We start from the raw sequence: 21,751 nt of genomic DNA on the forward strand, positions 1-21,751 counted from the left end.
GAGGAAACGCTCTCATGGAAACAAAGTTCCACCTGCGGGTTTCAAATCACAGAAAGCACAAATGTTTCCTCTTTGTTTAAAGACCGGCGAGAGGTGTGAGAAGGTTTCCCTTTCTCTACAACATCTGGAAAAGAAAACTTCTGCAAAGAAAGCTCCTGAACTATAAGTAGTGCTAATATTTTAGCAGCCACATACATCTGTCATTTGTTTTTATCCTATAATGCGACCCACATTCCTAAGTGAGCCGCCCTACGGATGTCAGTCGACATGTGCTTCTTCCTGCACGCGCCGGACAAACACGTGGATGACACGCTTTGTTAATCGGTCACATCTGATTAGACAAACGATCGTGTTTTGGGGTTAAATTGGGGACGCTAATTATGTTATTGAAGCTCTGTAGCTCCGGCGATTTTCCCTTAAAACACCTCCAACCAGCTCCCACCCGACTGTGACTGTGTGTGAGAGTCAGGGTCCTGATCCGGGCGCTCCCACTACGTAGTACTCGATCTTTGCAGCCAACCAGGCACATGTTGTCCAGTGAACAGCGACTGCATGGGCTATAACCCACATGAAAAGTTTCCCTTTGCCTTTGTATGGAAGCCCAAAGCGGACATGCATCCATACATTTTATCTACTCAATTTTCCTGTGATAAAGAGTCATGTCTGGTTGTTTTCGTGATAAAATCCACTTATTTATCTCATTATCTCGAGATAAAAAAGCTTGTTTTCCCCTGATTAAGTTAATTCCAGTTGTTTTGTCAAGATTTCAACATATTTATCTCAATATCTCGAGAGGTTTTCACATGGTAACAAATAATTTCCGTTTTTTTTAAGATTTGGACTTATGCTGTGTTCCAGACAACTGGGAACTAATGAACTTCCCAGTTGAAATTTCTGACTTTTGATGAAGTCGGGATACATGAATCTGCTCTGAGTTCACAAGTAGGAGCAATAATTCTTGTCGGAGGTCAGAAAAATCCTGCGCTTAGACTTCACAGTTTGGAAGTCCGAAATTTCTACTGGGAACATTTTTTCATCTCATTATCTTGAGATAACAGTGCTGGTTTTCCCGTGATAACAAGTCATTTCAGGTTATTTTCTCAAGATCCCGACTTTATCTCAACAACAAACGATAAAAAAGCTGGTTTCCCCGTGATAGCAGTGTAATTGATCTCGTTATCTCAAGATAACAGCACAAGTTTTCTCGTGATACTGTGTTAATTTTCTATCGGTTTACAAAACAGTACAACAAGCTGCTCACTGTGATGCTACAGTGCATGTCATGCTGCTATCGCCCACTCTGATGAAGTCAGTCACGCCTGTTTCTATGTTTGTTTTGTGCTTTATGAGTTATGATCATCTGACCTTACGGTGCTGCAGCGCTGTTATCTCAAGCTAACGAGGTAAATAAGTCGAGATCTCGAGAAAACGACAGAGTAAATAAAAAGTTTGGAAGCATTTCCGCTCAGGGCTTCCGTACCTTTGTAAGGTGACTCTCAAACACGTTTTCTTTTATCATGATACGAGAAAGACAGTATGGTTTTGGGCATCGATCCTGATCTCACTGAATTAAGATGATTTTTTCCGTGAAATGTTTGATGTGATAAAAGGATTTTATTTGTTAAAGATCAAAGTTATGGTCTTAAAAATCTGTGTGTTACGTCTTTTAAAGAAAGAAGAATTTATTTTGTTCATAAATCAGGCGTAGAAGAAGAGAAAACTCTAAAAAAGTGAAAGTTTTCCTAATGAGATTCTGCATGTGATCAGACCTGCACCTAGTTATTTCTCTGCTCTTTATTTTCTTTCTAATATCTAGTTTTGAGTCTTTGGCACAGACTGTGGTCCTTCAGCTCCGCAGCCTCTCAGCATCCTGACCCTGACTGTGTCCGCCTCTCTTAGCTCCTCCCTTGGCTTTATAACTCCGCTTAAACTGGACCTCCATCAGATTCCTCCCTCCTGCATCCTCTTTGTGTCTCAGCCCCAGAAGAAGAAGAAGATGGTGCCCACGCGCAGCGGAGTGTTTCCCAGCCTGTCCCTGTGGATTATTTTCCTGCTCAGCTCCGGGGTCTGCGGCCGGAAGCAGCACGATGAGGCTGATGATGAAGAGTCCTGGTCGGAGAGCGTGTCCAGGGCGAGGTGTGCGTCCCGGTGCCTCAGCCTGCACAGCGTGGCGGCGCTCTCCGTCTCCACACCGCTGCAGGTAAGGGCTCCAACTGCTGCGCGTAAAGTAGCGTTTAAGCTCCGTTTTTAGCGTAAAGTTTATGCTGCTTTGACGTTATTTTAGTGCGTAAATGGCACGTTTTCGGGCAAAATGAGAAGTTCATGAATGCGGTTTGGTTTGCAAAGACTTAAAGGATCAAACCAGAGACTTTTCTTTTTCTTTAAGGGTTAAAAAGTTGCACTTTGTTGCTTTTTTTTGGCAGCATTTATTGACTCATTCTTTTCTTTTTAAACTTTAAAGTTTGAGCTGGATCTGTCCGAAAGTAAAGTGTGCTTTATTTTGAAAATCACAACCACAGGTATATGGTTACATAACTTCCTGAATGCGGTTTTCTGATTACTTTAAATTAATTGAAAAGGGAATATATGATGTTCGTCTCACTGTACTTCTTCTGGCCGTACGGGAGCCTCCTGCTGCCACGCCAGGAAGAGAAAACATCAGGTCAAGAAAAGTTTATTGTCAAGATGTTTTAATCATTAACTCTTTATCTCGTTATCACAAGCTGATACATTTTATTACATGATACGTTTGTATGGTGTCAGAACTTGAAGAAACTTTTCACGTTACATGTTGCTAATCTTTTTCCTGTTTCATGGCGTGGCTGCATCAAGTTCCCGTACTTCCAGAACTACAACAATGGTGGAGAAATACTTCATATATTACTTTTTTTTAAACTTTATTTTGTAGTTACAGGTTACTTTCCATGATCCCCTTACTAAATCCTTTGTAGAATCAACATATTGTGGGATAATTGCATAAACTTGGGTGCAGTTGTAGCAAAAGAGCTGCTGAATTTATTCAATCAATCTCTTTACGGAGAATCATTACTATCATGGTGTTATGTAGGGTCGAATATAGATAAAAATCCTTTGATTTTACTCTCTTTAAGGTCACACAGAGAGTTATTTTGGGATTATTTGGGCGTACATGTCGAGGAGAGACACGCCTCCAAGCATCCCAAGCTTTAACAGGTTAACAACACTTCGTGTGATTGGAATATATTGACTTTCAGTGCTGGAATGAACCTGTCAAATATCCACCAAATGTCATTTTACTTGAGAAGTTTGCACCAATCCTCTGACTCCCAAATCCACTCTTAAATCTTAACACACAATGTTCTATATAAAGTATAAACTCTTCCTGTCTGAGCCAGAGCCGAGCATAAGCCTCGTTATCCTCATTATATTGTTCATACAGATCCCTCCTCTGTCAGGAGCTGTCTCTACACACACAGAAACCCACAGAGGAAGCAGTGAGTCCCCTCTTTGCTCCAGGCCTCACACTGATGTGGACAGGATCTCTGCTCTCCCAGTTAGAGCGATGAAACTGCGCACTGTGACGCTCCAGTCCCTGAAAAAAGCAGAAATCAGAGTGAATCATGAATGCCTCTGCGGTCCTGTCTGATATTCTTTTATTTGCACCAAACTCTTCCTGCAGCTCGTGTCTGATCTCTCAGCTGTGGTCTCGTGCGCGGAGGAGAAGCGAGTCGATGGTGGTTTGTGTGCAGCGCTGATGTCAGATAATCGGCTGCTGATGTGTGAAACACACTCGCACTGACCTCATGCATGTGGGACGTGCGGGAGGAGGGGGTCGTCTCCCCACGCTCTGACTGATGGGGTCAGAGTCGACGTCCAGTCGTCTCTAACTTTCCTGTCACGGATAATCCGTCCACAGGAACAACTCGCCTCTGCTGCTGCTGTATTTTTATTGCTTTGGACTACATTGTGTCAAAAGTACGGTGGCTGACGAGGGCCTGCAAATTCAGAAACACATCCACAAATCTAAAACACAACAGCAGAAACATCCTGCAGTTTCCGCCTCTCTTAAGCCCCGCCCACCTCCTCACCTGTCTCCACTTCCCTAATCAGCCTTTCTCCCTAATTCCTGCACCACTTCCTCTCTGCGTTGTTTGCACTTGTTTCATAGCTGTCTTTTATGCGTCGTTCCATCCAGCTGCCAGAAATACTCACAAGCGAACCAAAAGGATTAATCCGCCGCTGAAAATAGTCCCTAACAAATCCACTCCCTCCTTCTGTTTGAGTGATGTTTGCTTTAAACACACAGAGCAGCTGTTAAAGGGAATTACTGAGCCCTTTTAAAAAATGAAATGATATTTGTGAAGCTAAATGGAGGTGAAAGACGGCGTGTTTTTGAACAGGCCAAAAGAGCCGAACAAATCCAGGAGATCAGAAAACAGGAGCGCTGATTAGATCCCCGCCGGCCTCTCGAGTCGTAATAAAAAGTACATTTGTTGCACGAGCGTCTCCTGCTACCGGACCAGTGATCCTGGATGCACACTCATTATTTCTCTGCAAACAGCCTCGGGCTCGCAGCGGGAGGCCATGAAGGACATCGAGTCTGCAAACTGGAGAGGAGAAACAGTAATTTGTCTTCATGCAGGGGAATAACAGCCGTGTGTCTGAGCTGTGACAGAACTGTGAGCTATAATTAGGGAATTAAAATGTACTCTTTAGTTAGACTTATTAATTCATGTCTTTTTTTCTCTCTTCAGAATAATGGATCCCTGGGCTGGTGTCATAATCACAAACAGTGCGCTAAAGTAAGTAACCATTTATTCTATTACTTTGTAAATTACAGCACCTCTTTCTGCCTGTCTTTCTTTTACCTCCCTTTGTTGATGAGAGTGTCCTTTTAAGAACAATGACCAAAACACACACACAGCTCCTACACATTTGAGTCCTATTTGTGCATATTTTCAGGTCTAAATGACGGATACAGGTACAAAAAGTGTTTGAATGTCTCCAGTAGATTCCTTCAGCCTGCAGCAGTGAAACAGGCTGTAATGGCTGCTACGTAATCAGATAGAAAGTGTGTCCACTAAGCGTTCCACTGACAGGCTCAGATTGTTATTCTAAGTGTGTGACAACATTACAGAAAGGATCCCTACAGATGATTTTTTTTAACCACAATCGCTCTCTGCATACACACCAGACTCCATTCACAAAACCGTAAATTTTACCTCACAGAACACAGGAGCTGCTGGTCTACTGCTGGTCAGTTTTTTTTGTGTTAATGTTTGTTGCACAAATATTGTGGCGGATCTAAACCTACCTTTTAAAACACCAGAGTCACACAATCACAGAAACTAACTCACCAGTCAAGGCAGAATTGGATTATTAATTCCCATGTTATGGAGGTAAAATCGCTGTTTTTGTAAATGGAGTCTGGTGTGTTTGAAGAGAGTGATGTAACGTCTGCTTCTGGTTAAATAATCAGCTTCCTCTTTAACAAAAAGGTCTATCTCTGTAGGGATCAACCAGAAACAAGCGTGACATCGCTCTCTTCAAACACACCAGACTCCATTCACAAAAACAGTGATTTTACCTTTCAGAACACAGGAGATTCTGAGCTACTCCTGCCTTGATTGCTTCCTTTTTCTGTGTTATTGTGTGTAGCAAAAACATTGTGTTAAATCTGAACAAACCATTTTCAACACCAAAGTCACACAATAACACAAACAAGCTCACAAATTGAGGAAGCTGTACGTGCAACTCTAAGGTTTTTGAAGGTAAATCACTGTTTTTATGAATGGAGTCTGGTGTGTTTGCAGAGAGCGATGAAACGTCTGTTTGGGGTTAAAAAAATCATCTTCCTCTGTAACAAAAAGGTCTATCTATTCCTCATTTAGGCCCCAAAACATGGTCCAGGTTTATGCTGCACTGTACGTATTTTAGTGAGTTTCTAAAAAGATGAAGTCATGTGGGACGCGAGTGTTTGCTTGTGTAATAAATCACTCCATCTTCATGTTTCAGGCACACGTGCACCTTTTTTATGTGTGCGTGGTTGTGCAGCCATAAATCACTCCACATGCAAACCACTGACAGCATGCTCTGTTTGTGTGTGTGTGTGTGTGTGTAAACATGTATTGATTCATGCTCGTGTACTGTAGTGGTTATTACCCATTCCTCAGCTCCACCATTCATCATCACGCTCGCTCTTTATTCTCTGGCGTGCAATACATCATGGCGGTTTCCCAGCTGATGCATCAGGAAAAGAGGCAGGGAGAAATAAATTGAATACTTTCTGATATTTAGTCCAAATAATGAAACCTTCCACATCCACTCTGCGACGTCTGAGCCCCGCTTAGATATCTAACAGCTCCCGAGAGGAGCATTGTCTTCTCGTCTAGGAATAAAGATATTAACGCGCCGCAGCAGCCTCTCACTTTGGTAACCATGCGATGCTACTGATGGGTAATTGTGATGACATGTTAGCGCGTTCGACATCTCCCCAGCTGCATTATTAAGAGCTTGTAAAGTGAGACGTTCAGGCCCTTTAGTGAGTGATGACAGGGAGGAGATGTTTTCATGGCAGCATGAAATGAAGAGCTGCTTCATCCTCTAATTTGGGGGACGTGCTCTTTTGATTTTAGCATGCGAGTAACATTAGTAACATCTTATAGTGATGTTTGTACAGTCTTCTTATCGTGCAACTCGTGTCTTTATTTATTGTACAAACTCTCCTTACATTGACAATCATGCACAGTCAGTATGCATGTGCAGGTAGTCAAAATACCTGCAGATGCAGCATCATTATGTCAAGTATTACCACATTTATTTAATGCACAAACCCTAATCCTACTGATCGGAGGATGCCCACCCAGTAAACCCCACATAACAAGCACCTAATTTAGCTATAATGCAGGTTAGCGCAGCTAGAAGGTTCCTGGTTCGAACCCCGGTTCCCTCCCGTGAGACAGACAGGGATGCAGCGGACACACATGGCATTTTGCTTTGGTTTTTCTCCCAGGAGACGATTACCTGGGGGCCTGAAAGTTGCATGTAGAGAGGGAATTATGGGTACTGTAGTTTCTTGTCCACATGTAAAAGCAGCAGACTAAAGTCCTGGTCCCACGCTTGTTTCTGATTCTGCTGCTATTGAAAAGAAAACGCTACACTTGGACACATTTAAATCCGTGCTCATTTCCTGTGTGAGACTACTTTTACTTTGAAAATTACGCTCCTGTTTGTTGCTGTTTAATTGTAGAATAAGCGGCACCAACAGTTCGATGTCAGCTCCTCTAAAGAGTATAAACTGTGTGCGTTCGCTCCGCAGCAGCTCGTCCTCGGAGCGCCTCATCAGCGTGCAGCGGCGCAGCTCTAAATGGAGATGTGGTGAAACCTGTCAGAGCTGCTCAGCGGTGACAGATTCTCTCTGAGGTATTGCTGCTGAGCTCGCAGCTCTTTCATGTCCTCTGCAGCGTCTTGATCAAAGAACAGTTTTTATTAGCGGAAGCTGCAGCCTCGACTACGTCAGACGTGCGGTCGGTTTTGCTCATGAGCATTGTTTGCTCGGAGGTTCGTTAGTGGACATCGCAGCTGATCAATGAGGGTCGAATTGGCATGATTGGCTGCATCATGGAGAAACATGAACTACTTTAAAAATCTTTGATCTGTTTCAATTTCAAGCAGTGGTTAGAATTATTCTTAAAGGGCCAGTTCCCTTAAATTACTTCTATCCACTCGCTTAAACCAGAGACTGGTCATGAGCCATCTTCATCTTGACCTTGCACGAGAGGGTGGAGCTGGAGAGGAGCGAGCAGATGCTAAGCTTTTAGCTAATGCTAGTGCTAGCTGATAACTTCCAGTTTTAGGTGACCTTAATATTATTTGAGATACTAATTTTGGCTAGCAATACAGCGATAAAGGATATTTAAAGTGTCTTTACTACGATTGAACTTTGAAGACATTTTCATGTTGCTCTGGTAGCAACTTGTCAATCACCTGTAGTCCCGCCCTAAACCCTCCCCTGCTTTCTGGTCTGTGTGACTCTAAATGGGAGCATCAGTGACTAAATGAACATCATGCTGTGTTGAAGAAGACCGTCTCTGGTCTCTACCCACAATGATTTAAGTTTGATACCCAGTCCAACCTTCAAGTCCTTAGAACAGCCACGCTTGTTTTCAGTTGGTGTTAACGTTCAGTTTCTGTGTTTGGTCGTGCGGCAGGAGGCTAAAGTGTAAATATACTCCAACAAAACTGTCGAGTAGTTTCATAGCGTCTGCGTCCCTCTCCCCTACGCCTTCCTGATGTCAGACTTTTCTTCTGCCAATTTCTGTCTGGAAAACTAAACACCCAAAACCATTTCTCACAAACACAGACTTAAAAAACAAGGCAGCAGTAGAGCAGCAGCTCCTGTGTGGTTAAATTGGTGTTTTTGTGAATGGAGTCTGGTGTGTTTGCAGAGAGCGATAACGTCAAAAGAAAATCATCTTCCTCTGTAACAAAAAGGTCTATCTCTGTAGGGATCCTTTCTGTAGTGTTGTCAGACACTTAGAATAACAATCTGAGCCTGTCAGTGGAAACAACAAGAACTTTTAGTGCACATATTGAGGATTATGTTGCAGCCATTCCAGCCTGTTTCACTGCTGCAGGATGAACGGTGGAACAAGGTTTAAAAGTAGCAGAACTGCCCTTTAAGCTTTCTGGTTTTGGTTTGTTGGCATGAATGTGAAACTGTGGGTGGTTTCCGAACTTCAATTTACTAGATTAGAAGAAATGATGTCGTCGGAGACAAAGACTCTCCTCAGTTTTTAGAAATGTTCCCAAAGCTTCATTTTACACGAGAAACTTTCACTTATCAAATTATCGATACATTCCTGTCCAGCTCTTAATCTCCTGATGAGAAGCTCGTTGAAGCTTGTTTCTGAGAGACGGCCCATCTCTTTGGCTCCTGACCATTCGGCCCTCAGTCGTCCTCGCGGACCCGGGTGGTACTGAGTGCTTGTTAATCCTTCTGTCACTATCTCCTCCAGGCAGACGGCCATTCGCGAGTGCCAGAGTTGATTAGCAACTCACTCCCACTCGGTCCAGCTCAATCGAGCTCTTAAAGTAGAGCTTAAGATGGCACTACTGTAGCACCGTGTGTGCAGCGTGACTCTGGTGTCTCAGCTCACAACCTAGACAATTGGCATTGAGCGTCTTGCAGTAGCACTTGGCAGTCATTAGTGGACTTCAGTTCTCCCTGCAGCCTTGTTGTGATGCTTGACAGAGAGCCAGACATCCTCCTCCTCGTATAAAAAGTACTTGTGAAATAATTTGCTTGCAGTTCGCTCCTTGGGAGAAGCCGTGGTCTTGTCTGTGGATGTTTAAAGGTCTGGAACGCTTTCAAAGAGCGTACGAGCTGTTGAAACAGGAAGCCGGAGACAAACACGGGGCCTGTTTGCTCTCAGAGGGGTTCGTCTGGGCAACGATTCAAACAGCGTCGAGCACCGAATGAACAGCATTTTGCACGGTCAGCAGAGAAGTTGTTCGCTCCATTATCTCCGCTTGGTCATGGAGGAGTGGCGCTGCCAAACACACACTCACACACACACACAGCAGGAGAGTAAACACAAGTCACGTTCTGCAACCTGAACAAACAGCTTGGATCCCAAACCAATTCCACTTTGGTGCTAAATTCTGCAGCCGAGACAAAAATATCTGTGGGGACCAAGGTGCTTTCTCAAATCTCCTCCAACCACATCACAAAGTCGCCCTCAGTCAGTTTTATTTGCGGCATGGAGGGATGAAATGCTTGATTTAAGCTTGAAATGGAGCGGAAAACTAACCAACGCCGAGGTGAGGCTGGGATTGGCATGAGGGCTGGAGCGTCAGTCTGGATTAGCGGACGTGTTCTCCCGCTGAGACCCGGAGAGGGGAGATGGGAGATGGCAGGCCTGGCACAGGGCTATCAGACATGCCTCGAGGAGTCTGCGTTACATAGGAGGGAGAGCTGGACTCTGTGTGCACTATGACGTCCGGTGGTGTGTGCAACTTTTCTTCCACAGTTAACTCTTGCCCTGTGGTGCTGCACATCACTGGCTCCGATTCAATTACATTTTGAGACAATTTGACAGTAACCATTAAAACCCAAGATTATAATTATGTAAAATATGATGCATATGGTTGAAATATGCTTTATAACACTTAGTTTTGTGACTTTATAGCCTTATTTGCTCTGGTGTCACCATTAGCTTTTGGCTAACGCTAGCTAATGCTATCAAACTTTAGACATATAGCGCTGCAGAACAAATATTAACTAACTTAAAGAATATTTCCAGTATGGTTAAACCTGGACCCTCTTTTAAGGCACAATTTGTTCATCCTGCAGCAGTGAATCAGGCTATAATGGCTGCAACATAATCCTCGATATGTCCACTAAAAGTTCTTGTTTTTCCACTGACAGGCTCAGATTGTTATTCTACGTGTGTGACAACATTACAGAAAGGATCTCTACAGAGATAGACCTTTTTGTTACAGAGGAAGATGTTTTTTTAACCACAAACAGATGTTACATCGCTCTCTGCAAACACACCAGACTCCATTCATAAAAACAGTGATTTAACCTTCAAAAACCTTGGAGTTGCACGTTTACAGCTTCCTCAATTTATGAGCTGATGTCTGTTATTGTGTGACTTCGGTGTTTAAAACCGTTTGTTCAGATCCAACACAATGTTTTTGCTACACACAATAACACGGCAAAAGGAACCAATCAAGGCACGAGTAGCTCAGAAACTCCTGTGTTCTGGAGGTAAAATCACTGTTTTTATCAATGGAGTCTGGTGGCTTTGAAGAGAGTCATGTCTGTTTCTGGTTGATCCCTACAGAGAAAGACCTTTTTGTTACAGAGGAAGATGATTTTTTTTAACCACAAACAGACGTTACATCGCTCTCTGCAAACGCACCAGACTCCATTCACAAAAACAGTGATTTTACTTTGAAGAACACAGGAGCTGCTGGTCTACTGCTGCCTTAACTAGTTTGTTTATTCGTGTTAATATGTGACTTTGGTGTTTTAAATAGTTTATTTTGCATCTAACACAACACAATAACCCCCCGAAAAACAACAGAATGAGTCGGCAGTCAACCAGCGACTTCTCTTTCCTTTGACCTAATATTGTTTTTTTATCAATGGAGTCTGGTGTGTTTGCCGAGAGCGATGTAACATCTGTTTGTGGTTAAAAAAAATCATCTTCCTCTGTAACAAAAAGGTCTATCTCTGTAGGGATCCTTTCTGTAATGTTGTCACACACTTCTGAGCTCCCAGAACTTTTAGTGGACTTAATCAAGAATTATGTTGCAGCCATTACAGCCTGTTTCACTGCTGCTGGAGACATTCAGACACTTTTTGTACCTTCGTTAGTTGTCCCCTTAAATGCATTTCATGTGTTGTTTAGCAGCATGTTTTTATCTTTAAATAAGAACAATTAACTCATCTTATAGCCTAAATTAAGTACAGCATGCATACACAGCTTTTCTCCTCTCCGTAAGACGTCGAATACGAAGTTTTCAGGGCCTCTGTAACTTTCAGACATCCCTCTGCGTCCTTGTGAAGCTGCTGTACGTCGCTCTCCTCCCCACTGTTTCTCACTACAGCATGAAATTACAATCAGTGTGCAGCGGCTCCCCTGAGTCTCAGCTGCTTACTGGTGCAGGATTCAGCTTCATGGTGCAGAGGAAGAGGCTGTTAATCTGTGACATGCTGCAGAAACAGCCTGAGAAGGACAACGTTTATTCACCTTTTACTGTATGATTAAATGTCCGGTCTTTTATTGCTTCTACAGGAAACAAGATGGTGAAATGTTAATTTTGTGGTATTTTCTGCAGAATTTGTTGATTGATTTGAACTCGGTGCTTTCACTTCTGCAGTGCCTGGAGCCCTGCAAAGACTCCTGGGAGATGAAGAGGAAAAGCAACTGCAGAGAGATGTGTGAGGTACTGAGACACAAACACTGTTTGCTTTCTGTGCACGAGCATCTGAAGTTTTTGCACGATTTAGACGATTTATGCAAGGGCTCTTTTTCACAATTTTCTCCCTCCAACTTCTCCAGCGAGTGTTTCCCAAGAAGCACTGGGAGTGTGTGACCAGCTGTGAGTTCCTGCAGTCGGTGCTGGCGGTGAAGCAGGGCGTCTGTCCTCCTCCCGAGAGAGCGAGCGGCTTCGCGGCGGCCTGCGTGGAGAGCTGCGACCACGACCGAGACTGCTCCACGCTGAAGAAGTGCTGCTCCAACGGCTGCGGGCACACCTGCCAGACCCCCAAAGACCTGTACAAAGGTGAGCCGAGCATGTCACTGATGTAGTGAGGGGAGAGATTTTATTATAGCTGCACTGAGATGTTTTTATTATAAATTATTACAAGCGTTACTCAGTGTGACCGACTTAAACTGTCACAAACTTCCTGTCAACCTGAGCCGACGTCAGTGGCCTCCCTCGGGCCTGTGCTCGGATAAATCAGATAATTCCAGGTGGAAAATCTCTCGCTAACAAACAGAGTGAGCGTGAGGCAGCTGGAGTTTGTCCTACTTAGGCCTCCATTGTCGAAAGATGGATCAAAGCGAGCGGAGGAGACACAGATCCTGAGAGCCCGCAGCAGGATGTTCACACCTCAGTGATGGAAACACAGACGACGGCGGAGGAAGAACTCATTTTAACTTCTCACGCAGGTCACAGAGAGGCAGAGCGAACCCCTGCAGGGGGACGCCGAGCGACCTGACGGAGGACTTTATGTCCTCTGTGGAGGGAGACAGACGATGTGGGCTCAGAGTTACAGCAGAGGGAGGTCGAACACAAGAGTTAGAGATATATCAGTGAAATGATTATGAAAGATGATGTTACGGTGGCCCTGAAAGCTCAAAACTCTGGAAAAAGCAGCTGTCAGTCAAAGCTGGTGTTCTCTATAATCGATAGAAGCAATAATATTTGAAATTGGCACCATAGCTGTGGAGAAAGTTGTACAAACAGCTTGTGGTTTCGCCCATTCTACATTCCTACAACACCCAGCATGCATTGCTCAGCGAGAGACACTGTACATACCTGCTTCAGTAACAGGGCCGTCTCTCTCTCAGGTGCTCCTCTGAAGCCGAGGAAGGAGCTGGGCTTCGCGGAGCTCTCGTCCGGCCGGCTGGAGGTTCGCTGGTCGTCCCGCTTCAACATCTCCGCCGAGCCCGTTGTCTACGTCCTGCAGAGGAGGTGGAACTTTGGCATCCAGCCCAGCGAGGACAGCGCCACCCCCTGGCAGCTGGTCGCACAGGTTAATGACATCGCTAATTTAAAGTTGTTCTATCATGACTGCAGAAACAAAGAATATGTAAATGAAAGTTCTTATTTTTGGATTGAATCTTTCCTGACCGTCTCAGACCACGGAGCAGGGAGCGATGCTCTCCGACACCCGGCCCGGTCGCTGGTACCAGTTCAGAGTGGCGGCCGTCAACACGCACGGAACCAGAGGTTTCACCACCCCGAGCAGACACATCCACTCCAGCAGAGGTCAGACACTCTCTGATTATTCTGCAAGCGAGAATTATTACTGTAAACACAAGTGGTTAAATATTATCGTCCTTCCCAGACCCTTCCAACCCCCCCGCCCCCTCCGAGCTCAGAGTGTCCAACATGAGCTTCGGGCCGGGTCGGGCGGTGTCGGCCCGGCTGCAGTGGAGCGTGCCGTCCGACCTGGACGTCCCCGTGAGTCACTACAAGGTGAGCTGGAGCTGGACTGCCGCCGGAGCGCCGCCTGCTTCATCGCTGACCAAGAGGAGGAAGACGGTGAGAGAGGTGAGGACGGACGGACACGACAGCGCTCGGAGGTCCTTCACTGTTCAATCCCTCTCTTTCTTCTGACAGTAAAAGTCGTAGCATCTTAGGTTGATGTAATTCTTCTTGATGCATGTTGTGGACATACAGTAGCGTGTTCAGCCTCTCTGACATGAAGGCGAGAGGGCAGGTAGGAAGTGAGCGTTCGCCTCACTGGCTGCTGTCTTCAAGGCTCATGGAAAAGCTGCAGGAAAGATAAGAATACACGAGGACAGCAGTGAAGATTCAGTTTTTACACTTATGACTGACTCATGTGTGTGTGTGTGTGCAGAGCCAGGTGGAGCTGGACAGCATGCGGTCCAACAGGAGCTACAGCGTGGAGGTCCAGGCTGTTTCATACTGGGGTCAAACTCAGCTCAAAGGCCCCCGAGCCGTCCTGCACTTCAGCACGCAGCGCGGTGAGCGTTTACACTCTGACTGAATGTTTCCTCCTGCTTCTCTGTGATCTCTGAATGTTCTCTGACACTTTAATGTTGCTCTTTTTAAAATCAGAACCTTTGGGGTTTAAATATCTAAAAGTGTTTCTCTCCTGCTGGGATGTTAACTCTTTGATCCTCCGTGTCTCCGAGCTGCACTCCTCCCAGACGAAACTTTCAACGCTCGCAAACTTATCAGCGCGTCGGAGCAGAAATCCTTTTAGCTTTAATCCAAAATGTCAGAGTGCTTGTGTCAAAGTGGCAGGCTGACATCAGGGGAGAACAAAGACGAACAATTACACACAAAGACGAGAGCACTCGACTTTAAAAGTTTTCTGCTACTTATTTTGTCGATGTTAAATTAAGCAACAACACAACAACATGTCCTGGGTACACCTTCAAAATAAAGCTCTCAAGTTGGCTCGAATAATCCTGTTAGCCTTTATAATGAGCTTGAAGGCTAGAAGGTTCCTGGTTCAAGTCCCGGCTCAGACGTAGTGGGCCTTTCTGTGTGCATGTTCTCCCCGTGCGTGCGTGGGTTCCCTCCGGGTACTCCGGCTTCCTCCCACAGTCCAAAGACTGTTAGCTTCATGGCGACTCTATAATTGCCTGTGAGTGTGAGCGTGACAGGTTGTCTGTCTCTCTGTGCCAGCCCTGTGATTGACAGGTGACCTGTCCAGGTGTAACCCCGCCTCTCGCCCAATGACAGCTGGAATAAGCTCGAGCCCCCCTGCTGGGTTGGTCTGAAGTGTCTGAAATGCCTTGAATGAACTGCCTTCAGGTCTCCTGGGCAAACCCTAATAGTTTTAATGACCCCTGACCTTTCTTAAAGGAGCAGTTCTCCCCTGTAAAAAGCAGCTGTCAGTCAAAGCTGGTGTTCTCTGTAATCAATAGAAGCAATAATATTTGAAATTGGCGCCATAGTTGTGGAGAAAGAGCTTGTGGTTTCGCCCATTCTACATTCCTACAACACCCAGCATGCATTGCGCCCCTCCCTCTGAAAGGAACGGCCCAGCGAGGGCTGGTTGAACAGAACTGTTCATTCGACCAGAACAGTAGTTTTAGATGTTTTCTAGTCTAGCTTATTACAAACTTCATACACCAATATTTACAGTGAATATTACGTCACTTTATTTTGTAAAAAAGGGGGATGTTTGCTTTTCAAAATAAAGTTCCAGCGCTGACCCAAGAGGAGGGGCATTTCCTCGTGATTTAGCAAATAGGCCGGAGCCTGGACAGGAAGTTATGACACTTTAGCTCTACTTTCTTTCGCTAAATTTGAATATATATGACCCTTACTTGGTCCATTTTATACTTTAATATTAGCTGACTGTAACTGTAGCATTCTGTCTGTTTTAAAGCTTCCAGTTCTGCTCCAAGAAACCCGACAGGAGACATCCTGGACGTGGGGACGCCGTTTTATCAGGACGGACAGCTCCACGTTCATGTGTACTGGCAGAGCAGCGCAGGTGTGTGGTTTCAAACAGACTCCTCCTTAAAGTAGATCCATCTCTGCTGCTGGAACAGGAGAGTCATGTTGTTGTTTCATGTGCAGATCCTTCAGTGGAAACGTACAGAGTCCAGTGGGGAGCGGAGCACTGCGCACACAACCAGAGCAGACCCATGGAGAAGACAACCACACGGGTAAGCCGTTTCTTTTGCCCGAGAGCCAGAGCGGTGAAAGGATTGCACGCATGTTTATTGATCACATCTGTGTCTCTGTGTGATCCAGGAGAGCTTCGTGAGCCTGCAGGGCCTCCTCTTCTCCTGTAAGTACAAAGTCCTCCTGCAGCCGCTCAGTAAGAAGACTCGTCCTCTGGCGGAGAGCACCGTCTTCTTCACGCCGTCCTGCGCCGCCATCCAGGCCAAGAGCCCCAAACCCATCACCTGTTCCGGAGACAAAGGTGAGACAGCTCACACCTCGGGGTTCAGCTTCCTGTCAAAGTGATGGATTGCTTTATTCATGCATCTCTGCACAGCTGCACACTTTCCAGACACGAGGCAAATGTTGCCATAAAACATTTTTGCTTAAGTTGCTCCTAAAAAATCATGTAAACAAAGATGGTTACTTACTATTAAACGTTATCTTGACAGGTGCATGTATTAAACTATATCAGATCAGCATCATGACGTGTTCGCCTGTGTCTCCTCCACAGTCCCCCCTCAGAAGGTCCTGCTGAAGCCGGCCAACCTGACAGCAGCCTTCGAGGTCAGAGCAGGGAACATGACGGCCATCTTTAGCTGGGATCTGGCCCCGCCCCCTTCCTCCCAGCAGCTGACAGGTTACCAGGTGACGTGGTTGGAGGTCGTCCCCACCAACAACCGACACAACAGCTACAAGCTGCCTCACAGCCTCATCTCTCAGTCTCAGATCCTTCCACCGGTCAGTGATGTCAGGAACTATAGTAACTGTGTCGACTCATTTTAACTAACCGGTTACCTTAAACCTTTGAAAACACGTCAACAGAAAACAAAGACCGTAAAATTTGGTGTATAAGACCAACTTTTAATACCTTTTTTAAAATCTATTTATAGAAACATTTATAGTTTGTTTCCAATAGCTTCCATGTCATGTGACCCAGTGTCCTCAAATCAACGTCAGATGTTAACACTCAATAAGACACCTCATTGCATTATTTTATACAAATGGAGCTGTTGTGAGTTTTGTTGTGGATAGATAAGTAAATGGCTTTTCTTCTTCTTCTTCTTTTGTTCCTCTTCTTCTTCTTCTTCTACTACTACTAGTACTATTTCTTCTTCTTCTTCTTCTTCTTCTATTACGACTTCTTGTTCTTGTTCTTGTTTTTCTTCTACTACTACTATTACTATTACTACTACTACTTCTTCCTCTTCTTCTCTTGACCCTCTTCTTCCTACCACCACTTCTTCTTCTTTTGTTCCTCCTCTTTTTCTTCTACTGCTAGTACTACTTCTTCTTCTTTTTTTACTACTACGACTTCTACCACAACAACTACTACTACTACTATTACCATAACTACTGCTACTACTACTACTACTTCTTGTTCTCTTGTCCCTCTTCTTCCTATACCATGTCTTCTTCTTGTTTCTCTGCTTCTTCTTTTACTACTACTAGTACTATTTCTTCTTCTTCTACTACTTGTTTTTATTTTTCTTCTTCTGCTACGACTACTTCTTCTTCTTCTTCTTTTCTTGTCCCTCTTCTTCTTATACCACGTCTTCTTCTTCTTCATTTGTTCCTCCGCTTCTTCTACTACTACTACTATTACTACTACTACTACTAGTACTATTTCTTCTTCTTCTTCTTCTTCTACTATGACTTCTTTTTCTTCTTCTTCTGCTACTTCTTCTTCTCTTGTCCCTCTTCTTCCTATACCAGAGATGTGTTCAGTATGCCGTACTACATACTATATACTACATACTTTGTACTACATACTACGTATTATATACTGCATACTGCGTTTGGCGCTAGTATGTAGTATGGAGGAGCTTTTCACAGTCATTTTGCAGTTCCTGGCGGAAGTAAACAATAACCTCCGCTTCTTTAGCTATAGCGCCCCTTTCCAGTGCTAGTATTATTTCTTCTTCTTCTACTACTAGCCTACTTCTTTTTCTTTTTTCTTCTTCTCCTACTTTGTTGTCTTATGTTGTGATCCAACTTGCCGTGAGCTGGAATGACCTAAAGATTTTTGCATGTTAGCTGGGAATGACGTAATGATGCTTCACCAGAAAATTGACCCCAATCAGCCTCATGGTGGGGTCATAATTAATCTTTAATCTTACTTTGAAAGTCCGGCACACCCTCTCTGTGAGTCAGACGGACCTTTAAACACACATCCAACTCAACATGGAAGAACTGACGTGGTTATGTTAATTATAACAGTTTGTTTGCTTTGTTTTCAATCGTTCCTTTTTCCGTTTCTTCCCTGCTTATCCGGCAGGTTTGTGTTTGCATGCAGACGAATCTCAGGGTCCACTGAGCTGACAAACAAAAATTGCAGCTTCCCAATTTCACACCTGGAGCACATGTTAAAAGCGTCTTCCTCCTCTCTCCTCTCTCTCAGGACGCGAACGTTCTGGTGGTGTCAGACCTGCACCCTGACAGCCTGTACCGGCTGGAGGTCCAGGCCATCACTGCAGAGGGAGAAGGCCCTGCAACATCTAGAACCTTCCAGACTCCAGGACACCAGAGCACCCTGAGGCACAGTAAGACACGAGGAGAGCAGCTGCAGTTTTTACTGTGATAAGACGTCTCACACTGACCTTAACCTTCCACTTTGTCTCACCTCATTCAGGACCTCGGCTGAGGAAGCTCTACAACAACCAGCCAATCATTGAGCGGCACTGAGACCAGACAGCCAATCAGCATGCATGAACCAAGACTCCCAGACTCAGGACCATCAACGATCCACAGATCGGAGATCACTGACGCAGCCGGCTTCAGGATGACCTCGATGTAACAACTAGCATTTATTTAAACCTCTCCGTGCAATAAGAGACAGTGGACTGAGCTGTTGTTATTAAGCTGTATGCTTCACAGTGAGCCAGCAGGTCAGATGCAGCCAATCATCAGCCATGTTTTCACTGAAACACAAGCAATAAGTTACTCTGATTTAAAGAAGTTTTTCTTCCCTTTGACTTCCAGCTGATCAATCTCAGCTCCTGTGTGTGACATGTGGGTGTGCATCATTACAGCATGTAGATACAGTTGTGTTACCTTCAGGGCTGGGTATTATTAGGATGAAAAGTACAGCCAATGCATTGCAAGTTTAATACCAAAAACGGACAAATTCAGTCATGTTAAATGTCGTGTCTAAAGGTATTGCCAGCGTTGATTTATACGGAAGCCCTAAAGGGACAAGCATCCTGGATAAGGAGTTAATTTCAGACGATATTGACTTATTTATCTCCTTATCTGGAGATAACTACGCCGGAGCCCGTTTCTACGTGTGTTCTCTGGGGACACGAGTTATGATCCTCTGACGTTACGGTGCTGCAGCGCTGTTATCTCGCGTTAAATTAGTCGAGATCTCAAGAAAACAACTGGAAAGAACTCGTTATCATGGGAAAGAGGAGTCAATAAAATGTACAGAGGCATGTCTGCTTAGGGCTTCCGTAGATTTACAACCAAAGCCTGCTGAAACGTGATTGGTTTGACCAATAAGAGAAGACAAACGTTTCGTCCCACGCCTAAATTATTTTAAAATATAATTATAGCAATGATGTTAATTTGGTTGTGCCACATTTTGCAGCCACAATTTACTTTCTACCATAGACTGTATATAAGAAGCAGACGTAGCCGTTGTGGCGTCACCCGTCTACCGTTTAAAGCTTCAGGTTTGCAATCGCCATGTTGGTTCTTTGGAACCAGAAGTGACCATAATTGGACGGAAGGGTGGAGCTGAGGAGCGAGGGTTTGCACACGCTAAGTTTTAAGCTAGCCTGGTTAGCTAGTAGCATCTGTAATTCAGACTAACTGTGACATTAATTAGGATGCTAATTTTGGCTTGCAAAAAAGTGTTTTTAAGTTCATCCGAATGCTGAACTTGACATGTTTTTAAGGTTGTCGTCGTAGCGGCGTGTCAATCACAGGTAGCCCCGCCCCAAACCCTCCCCTGCTTTCTGGTCTGTGCGACTCTAGATGCTGTGTTGAACTGTGCTGACTCATTAGGAACATGTTTACTGAGGGAATAAATCAGGAGAGAAGTAAAGTAGTGGAGTCGCCCCCTGCTGGACATTAGACAGACTGCAGGATTAAGGCACTTCTGCATTGGCTTCACTTTTGAATCCTTCTTTGCTCTCGACTCAGAGTGTTTCCATGTGATACCCAGCCCTACCTTCCTGCTGCACCGTTACAAAGCCCCTCGATGGAACTGCATGCAAACACCCAAACGTTTAACGTGTCGTTCGGTGGTACCTGCACTATATTTGTAAATGTCATGTAGCTCCCTGTACTCTGTAAATTCTGTATAAAATGTCTGTATTTATTAGTTGTTCTATTTGTAAGTCTGTATGTGTGCTCAGCCTTTTGTAAACCTCTAGAGACCCTGTACAAAGATGTTTTATAACTAAAGATAAATTCCATGTCAGCGTGCGCACAGCTCCATTTTTCATTCCTTTTTATTTGATCTTTTTTTCTCTCTTCTTCTTCATCAGCATTTTTTCCTCATCCAGCACTGACCTTTGTCTGCTGAGAGAGTTTTTTAATGACGGCTGTATTCCTGCGGGGAGACGCAAAGCCGCGAGAAAACAAAGATGTGCTCTCTCATTCTACCTCCATTACTCTGGCGCGGGCGCACAAACAAAAGGTTTGAAGCAGCCCCGGGGGATACAGTGTGTTTAATAAGGATGTGTGTCCTTCTACGCACACACTCACTGCTGAGGAACTCTCAAGGCCAAGCAATAGTTGCATCATGCCTTATTCCTCATTTGCACACAGATATATACACTCACTCCCCTGCATGATCAGTGATATTACTTCACTTATAATTATCTCGATCTAAGCGCACATGTATTTCCTGCTTTGCTACAGAGGACAGACCTTGGTACGGAGCAGAAGGAGGTTTCGTTAACTTTAATTGGTTCGTATTTTTCAACATTATTTTGACACTTTTGTTTGCGTGATCTTTCCTTTGCATGCAGGATTGCAGAATCTGAGCACCCCAGGTGTGCAGACTGTTGGACACGCTCTCGTTGGCTGTGCACGTCCTGCTCGTACGTGAGCTGCAGTCTGCACATGAGCAGTAACGGCAGTGTAGAGGCAGAGGGGATGTGACAGGGTCAACACAGCAGCAGGGACAAAAGTTCTGCAGACAAGCTGATAGACCAAATCCACAATGATCCACATCTGTACGATGTGTTGTTGCCACTGCACAGAGACAGACATGCCTGTCAAACAGCTGCAGACAGATAAGTTGCTGCTTTAGAAGTCGACGTGGAAACCTGCAAAACTAAATGGAAACAAGTCCGGGGCCGCTACGTCCGTGCACGGAGGAACATGTTGGAGAGACGGAGCGGGGACGGTGCAGACAGTCGGTGTGTCCGAAACCACAAACTATCATACTAATCATACTAACCGTGATGTAAAATTGAGTATGTCATGTGTTCCCATCTCATAGTATGCAATTTTGTGTATGCAAGAAATGCCCGGATGTATACTAGATCGGCCCGGATGTTTGAGTATGAGACGGGAGCTCACTCGTTGTACTCAACCGCCCCAAAATGCATTGCGGCTATTCAGCTTCTACTATGGCGGCGATGGACCGGAGATCAGACCGGACATACGTAAACGATTAAGTCACGTGATACGGAGAAGACGGCTCTGAGTATGATGCCAACGGTTCGGACACAGCTGGTGTGTTCTGTCGAGCGTCTGTTGTTTACATCCCGCACATACAGTAGCTGCAGACGGCCAGAGCTCTCTGGTGCGCCCTCTAGAGGTATCCTCCAGTAACACGCGTAGTGCAGAGACAAGTACGTGAACAATTACGTTCATGACGCGGACGGTTGTGCACGAGAACACAAGGTTAGAAAGCGAGAATATC

The 21,751-nt window shown here is 44.8% G+C and overlaps 1 protein-coding gene across 1 annotated transcript; it reads left to right on the forward strand.

Annotated features, from left to right (window-relative positions):
• The first annotated feature begins 220 nt into the window (after positions 1-220).
• Positions 221-18,563, forward strand: anos1a (anosmin 1a). Its single transcript, XM_069675687.1, has 15 exons — positions 221-257; positions 1,851-2,200; positions 4,734-4,781; positions 11,872-11,937; positions 12,054-12,276; positions 13,068-13,252; positions 13,359-13,488; positions 13,568-13,773; positions 14,084-14,210; positions 15,590-15,697; positions 15,784-15,872; positions 15,961-16,132; positions 16,385-16,611; positions 18,272-18,413; positions 18,503-18,563. The coding sequence occupies exons 1-15, from the start codon at positions 221-223 to the stop codon at positions 18,553-18,555; spliced, it is 2,163 nt and encodes a 720-aa protein (XP_069531788.1). The 3' UTR covers positions 18,556-18,563.
• The last annotated feature ends 3,188 nt before the right edge of the window (positions 18,564-21,751 follow it).

The sequence above is a fragment of the Semicossyphus pulcher genome, unplaced genomic scaffold (genome assembly GCF_022749685.1).
Source record: "Semicossyphus pulcher isolate SPU_LCO1_2020_fin unplaced genomic scaffold, fSemPul1.0.p SCAF_24, whole genome shotgun sequence".
Taxonomy (NCBI): Eukaryota; Metazoa; Chordata; class Actinopteri; order Labriformes; family Labridae; genus Semicossyphus; species Semicossyphus pulcher.

Bases quoted from the DNA above. Each gene is read 5' to 3' on its own strand.
- anos1a (XM_069675687.1), top strand. From the start codon at position 221: ATGCGACCCACATTCCTAAGTGAGCCGCCCTACGGAT. The intron at 12,277-13,067 runs GTGAGCCGAGCA...TCTCTCTCTCAG, and splicing joins CCCCAAAGACCTGTACAAAG to GTGCTCCTCTGAAGCCGAGG. The intron at 13,774-14,083 runs GTGAGGACGGAC...GTGTGTGTGCAG, and splicing joins GGAGGAAGACGGTGAGAGAG to AGCCAGGTGGAGCTGGACAG.